This window comes from Schistocerca cancellata, chromosome 8 (assembly GCF_023864275.1).
Source record: "Schistocerca cancellata isolate TAMUIC-IGC-003103 chromosome 8, iqSchCanc2.1, whole genome shotgun sequence".
Taxonomy (NCBI): Eukaryota; Metazoa; Arthropoda; class Insecta; order Orthoptera; family Acrididae; genus Schistocerca; species Schistocerca cancellata.
In genome coordinates, this window is record NC_064633.1 from 220,264,665 (window position 1) to 220,271,498 (window position 6,834).

Sequence of the window (6,834 nt, forward strand, 5' to 3'; positions counted from 1 at the left end):
AAACCTACATTTCTAGCATTTGTAGATTTCGAGAAAGCTTTTGACAATGTTGACTGGAATACTCTCTTTCAAATTCTATAGGTGGCAGGGGTAAAATATAGGGAGTGAAAGGCTATTTACAATTTGTACAGAAACCAGATGTCCGCCGCTCGTGGTCTCGCGGTAGCGTTCTCGCTTCCCGAGCACGGGGTCCCGGGTTCGATTCCCGGCGGGGTCAGGGATTTTCACCTGCCTCGAGATGACTGGGTGTTTGTGTTGTCCTCATCATTTCATCATCATCCAGGAAAGTGGCGAAATTGGACTGAGCAAAAGACTGGGTAATTGTACGGGGGCTGATAACCACGCAGTTGAGCGCCCCACAAACCAAACATCATCATCATCAGAAACCAGATGGCAGTTATAAGAGTCGAGGGACATGAAAGGGAAGCAGTGGTTGGGAAGGGAGTAAGACAGGGTTGTAGCCTCTCCCCGATGTTATTCAATCTGTATATTGAGCAAGCAGTAAAGGAAACAAAAGAAAAATTCGGAGTAGGTATTAAAATCCATGGAGAAGAAATATAAACTTTGTGGTTCGCCGATGACATTGTAATTCTGTCAGAGACAGCAATGGACTTGGAAGAGCAGTTGAACGGAATGGATGGTGTCTTGAAAGGAGGATATAAGATGAACATCAACAAAAACAAAACGAGGATAATGGAATGTAGTCGAATTAAGTCGGGTGATGTTGAGGGTATTAGATTAGGAAATGAGACACTTAAAGTAGTAAAGGAGTTTTGCTATTTGGGGAGCAAAATAACTGATGATGGTCGAAGTAGAGAGGATATAAAATGTAGACTGGCAATGGCAAGGAAAGCGTTTCTGAAGAAGAGAAATTTGTTAACATCGAGTATAGATTTAAGTGTCAGGAAGTCATTTCTGAAAGTATTTGTATGGAGTGTAGCCATGTATGGAAGTGAAACATGGACCGTAAGTAGTTTGGACAGGAAGAGAATAGAAGCTTTCGAAATGTGGTGCTACAGAAGAATGCTGAAGATTAGATGGGTAGATCACATAACTAATGAGGAAGTATTGAATAGGATTGGGGAGAAGAGAAGTTTGTGGCACAACTTGACCAGAAGAAGGGATCGGTTGGTAGGACATGTTCTGAGGCATCAAGGGATCACCAATTTAGTATTGGAGGGCAGCGTGGAGGGTAAAAATCGTAGGGGGAGACCAAGAGATGAATACACTAAGCAGATTCAGAAGGATGTAGGTTGCAGTAGGTACTGGGAGATGAAGAAGCTTGCACAGGATAGAGTAGCATGGAGAGCTGCATCAACACAACAACAACAACAACGATACTCTGGTCAGCAATTTAATAGCGAGCCTACCCCTGTCACCCTATAGTTTTCACACTTATTTACTGGTACTTACCTCAGTAGGGCGAGATTATAATTTTCTGAAAAGTTAATGGTGTACCTCTTGTATAATAGATTCTGTACAGCTGATAAAATAACAATGCAGCCCCTGAACCTCCACTGATTTTACACATCTGAAGGTATCTTGTCCACTCTTGATGATTTGCTTGAGTTTGAATCATACAGTTGTCTGTGACCATATTATTTCATCATTTGCATCTTCCAAATCAATCTTGCTCTCTTCTGTTACTCCACAGGGTGACTGTCAGAAGTTACAAAAAAATTTTTGTGTCCTTTGTTCCATGCTTAACAAAGGTTTCGAATCTGCAATTCAGTGGTTAACATCTTTACTTTTTAACTTCCCCCAAATTTTGTACTTATTTGGCAAGACCAAAAAGTTTCATTCAAAGGCCACAAAGTCAAGATTCTGTATGCTAATAAGGCAAAATCACCACAACCACTGAGGAAATCATCCCACTGATGCACCTGGTTGAAATTACCCATTTGGTAAGGTGCCGTGTCCTGCTGCATGAAGAAATCTGTAACTTCCTGCTGCAACATCCTCGTCTGACAGGAATCATTGGCCCTTCAAGGCCTTTTTTAAGGGACAAAGTCATGATAATCACATGGGGAGAGATCAGGACTACAGGGTGGATGTTCGAGTGTCTCCCACTTGAGTTGCCATAATGTCTGCATAAGTACCAGACTGACCAGCATCTTGCATCAAATCTCGACCAAACTTGGTGCATCATTCTGCAGTGTTGGTTTTCAAGAGAAATGCTGCCCCTTAAACACTGGATGTGTATTGCTGTTTACCCTTCAGCATCCAAGAATAGAATAAAAGCCTGTTGGTCTTGTACTATCACCATAGCTCACATCTCTGCATTTACTGCATGCACATCAGAAAGACATGAATTCCACATTAATACCTTGCCTACATGTAATTGGAAATGCACTGTGTTGCATATACACTGCAGCAATGCCCTTGAACAGAAACTTTTTGATTGTCCCTTATACAATTTCATTAGCCTCAAATATTTTCCTCTCCATTATCATATTTTCACACAGGACAGTTACATCATCCCCAATATTAACATTGTTTTAGAAAATTTACACTTCCTCACATTCTGCTTATTTACCTGGTGCCCTACTCATTCACATATGCCCACACTTTTATGTTTTTAAGTTCCACCTGAACGTTCACCACAACTGGGTTGGGATCCAAGTCAATATCTGATTATATGGGTGAGCCTTGCAGTTTATTCTCTGATTTCTAAGCTTTTGCCTAACAATAAGGAATTGCAGCTTGTATCTTCCAGTATTTTCCAAGCATACATCATTTTATGAGCTTTGAAAAGTGTGTACTCTAGTCAGTTGAAACTCTCCTCACTGGTTTCTTTCTTCCACTCAATATCATCTAGAAATTCAACGTCCATTTCTCTCTCCTGCTGCAGTATCCCATATACCCAAGAGTATTACATTCAATTTCCCTATCATATATGTTATCAGTTTCTCAGTTTCCCTAACACATCCTAGAGCTGTGCATTTGTAAAACATGTTCACTTAGAACAATAATTTCATCACTGGGTTGCTTGGTGGAGCTAATTGTGCAACTCACTTCCCTATTCACAATACGCATTACACAAGTCACAGCTATTGTTGCCATTATCCCATATTGACCTGTTCACACCTGTCTGACATAGTTCCATTTACCATATATAACCATCACTAAACTTGACTATTCATCTGCCCCCTCAACTTCTCCAGTTTTTCAACAAATTCAAAACTTCTGACATTCTATACCCCAATTTGTAGAAAGTTGGCTCTCTCTTACTCTTACTAGTGAGTCCCTCATGACCAGCCCCCCCGCCCCGGACATGTGACTCATTTTGGATTTTATACCATCTTACTAACAACAATTTTTGGCAGTACACCAAGAGAGGGGCCAACATTCTGCAGACTTCAGTAATTCTATCACACATAATTTCCAGCTGGTAAACTTGTCAATGAACCAATGATGTCTACCAGCTGTGATAGTGTGTCTACAATGCATACCAGGTAAAAGGCAGACCAAAAAATTGAACAGGAAAAATAAGCACTGAGAAATGACACCACATGTAATTATGGCTTTTCATTTATGTCACTCCTGAGGCAATTTTACTTGGACCACTCTACACCACTATTTCTTTGCTTTAGCTAGTTGATGGTTTTTATTTCTACTTTCAGTACAAGTTACACAGTGTGCCCCCCTGCACCACCTTTTTCAAAGTTGATAGATGCTACAGACCTCAGTTCCCCTCTTTCAATTATGGTTCACCTATTTTTACCTTGATGGCAATTGAACCAATTAATAAACGATAATGTAATAATGATGTGGCATGTACTGTCATATATGCAAAAACAGAAAAAGAACAGCACACTGAAAATATTTCTTCTGTATCAATATTAGTTTTAGAAATGTAGGTTGTAACAGAGTAGCCCAAGGTTTAGTTTAGGTTAGAAGGTGACAGTTTGGTAACAAGTTGGCAAAGTCTTAGATATGGTCGCATACTGATCTGTAATGTAGCCCAAGGTCTAGGTTAAGGTGAAACTAGTGAAGCAGTATGAAAGAAATTAGTTAACCATAATTTCCTCCCCTTTTGGCACAGTTCATTACTTACACTCCATATGCCCAAAAGCATGTTCAGCGCACACTCTTATCACCTGTTTTGATTATACGAAACTTTACTTCAATTTATACTGTCTTTCAGTGTTCAATACCTCATCTCACACCACACAAACACTTGTAATTAGCAAGCAAGCCTGTACTATGAACAGTCCATATGTATGGTTAAATGTTACTGCATTCAAAATTTATTATTTAACTTTCATTTATTTCTCGGGAAAGTGATTATTGTTTTTCTCACAACTGCAATTTTTGTATCTTGCATTTTGAATTGACACGTCTTGGCAACTTGAAATTATAAGACAATGACTCAAGTTAACAAAACAACACAGCTGTCTAGACTTAGGATTTCCAGAAAAATTACAAAACTAGTAGGTTCTTGTATCACTTCTGATAGCTAGAATGATTTAAAATTAAATGTTTTACTTGACAAATAAACTGATGTGTGTTAACTAATAGAACTAAATCACTCAGATGTTGTAAATAAAATTATGTCATGCCATATTACCAGTGTAGAGGTCCATGAATCCTTCCTGGCCAAGTTCAGCAATCATCCTCTGTTGCCATCGCCGTAGAGCAACCCGTGACTTTTCAGACATGGTAGCGTTTAGTATTCTACTCACTGCTGGATATTTATAGTACTCGGATTTCCACGCATTTTCAGTTACGGCTTTTTCTGATCTACATGTTGAGAGTTCTTCAATTTTCTCATTGTTGAATAATGGAAAGGAGGGTATGCTTTTCAGTACATTGTCTGGTAAATGCAACAAGGTATGTTTTTTACAGTTTTCTGTTACACTAGGTAATGGTGGGGCATTGGAATAATCAAATTTTGGAAGCAGCCCTTCAATGTCATCAGTAACTTTACTGTCTGGTTCGGAAACCGTGGTTATTTTCGGTTTCGCTGCTGTTGGTGGTGTTTCTGTTTTCTGTACATGGTTCGAAGCCTTTCTGACTATAATCTGGATTTGAGGATTACTCAACTGACGGAGCTTGGTTACTTTCTTAGTACTTCTTGTCAGCGTCCACTGCAGCTCTCCAGTGGCACTATTTCTCTTCTTGTCTTCTGATGCATTTGCAAATAAATTTTTGTTACGTTTTCCGTTTGCTCGTTTCTGACTTCTTGTTTCCAAAAGTTCACCAAACAAGCTTTTATTTTCTTTATTTAATCTTTTTATCGCCTCTCCTACCTCTCTGCTCACTTTTTTCTTATACGGCACAGACATATGAAGCTCACAACTATTATGTGCTACAGGTCGAAGTTTACTGAGCAGCTTGCGTATCAACATAATTAAATTTTTATGGCTTAAAAACAATTTAGGTTACTTGTCTAGTGTCACAATTTTGTGATCCCGAAACATTTATTTCAAAACAACCGCTCGTTATATGGCACAAGCTATGGACAAAGCGATCAGCTTCTGGTTTTCGTCGGCAAAATCTTACTGCCATATGTTATTTGGTGACTACTCGCAAATAAACCACTGTATCAAACGAGCTGCATGCAAACGAACTTGACCTGCACAACTACTTTCACTTGGCGGCGATGCATACGCCCACATACTGTTTACTAATAACCAGAGATTAGCGTATAAACGGTCGACAATATACTCACAGATAAAAGAGTAAAATGTCAGTGTTGGAGCGATAAGAATAATGTTGAAAATAACGTAACCATTACATGCACTCTACGCATTCGATTATCTGACAGTTTAATTTTTTATAAATGGGTTTTCGCCCCTAAATAAAGTTTAAGCCATTGACAACAAACATCATAATTTTTTGTACCACGGATTTTCGCTCCTAAATAAAGTTTAAGCCACTGACAACAAACATGGCGTTACAGTGACACTTAACAATTTAAAAGTTTAAATGTGGATTTACTGCCACATTGTGACCAAACATATGTCATTGTTCTGCTAGACACAAGAACGGGAATAAAATAATGCTGCTCCGTGTATTAACGCATGTGCAGATGAGTAAATATTTGAAAATATAAACAATGGTGCAAGACAAATTTTCATTAAATTTAGGAAGATTCAGTACATTCTGTTCAGTACTTACCACAAAATATGAGAACATAGAACTATCTTATATGTTGAGGCCTACAAAATTAAAGAAATAAATAGCGAATGCCTTTGAGAGAATAAGCTGATCACACTACGAATTCGGTATTTTGACAACTGCTTCATAATGTCTATGTATTTTGACAACTGCTTAATAATATCTATAATTTGACGTAAAATAGAGCGTGTCCGGGAACTAGGGACGAATATTAAAGTGCTATAGAACATACAAAATTTCTTGAAAATGTAACTTTTTTTTTTTTATAAAATACATTAACTAACTTCTCCAATTTATATATGAAAAATTATATTCTCCACATGACCACCCAAGGCCCCGCGGCAACGAGCTCATTGAAGTTCTCAATGACACATTCACAAACATCTGGTGGGATGCCGTTAATTGGTGATTGTTTGTTGTTTGTTTTCGCAAACTTTAGATTTCACAAAACAATCACGAAGTGTAAGATCGCATGATCTGGCAGGTCTTTCCTGGTTGCCACGCAAAGAGATAATTTTTTGAAGAAACTTTTCATTCAGCAAAGCAATCGTTTCATGGGATTTGTGACATGTCACACCATCTTGTTCAAATCAAAAACCGTCAATAACAGGGGAAAATTTATCAGAAAGCATGTTTCAGTAACGGTCGCCATTCTCAGTGACCGCAGCTCCCTCATCATTTTCAAGAAAGTATGGGCCGATCACTCTTCCT

The 6,834-nt window shown here is 38.5% G+C and overlaps 1 protein-coding gene across 1 annotated transcript in view; it reads right to left on the bottom strand.

Annotated features, from left to right (window-relative positions):
* LOC126095069 (mitochondrial genome maintenance exonuclease 1-like) overlaps positions 1-5,629 on the bottom strand; it is a 54,518-nt gene extending 48,889 nt beyond the window's left edge. Inside the window, exon 1 of the mRNA XM_049909752.1 lies at positions 4,571-5,629. Coding sequence (XP_049765709.1) covers positions 4,571-5,351 — 781 coding nt within the window. The 5' untranslated portion in view covers positions 5,352-5,629. The remainder of the gene's footprint in view (positions 1-4,570) is intronic.
* Positions 5,630-6,834: the final 1,205 nt, after the last annotated feature.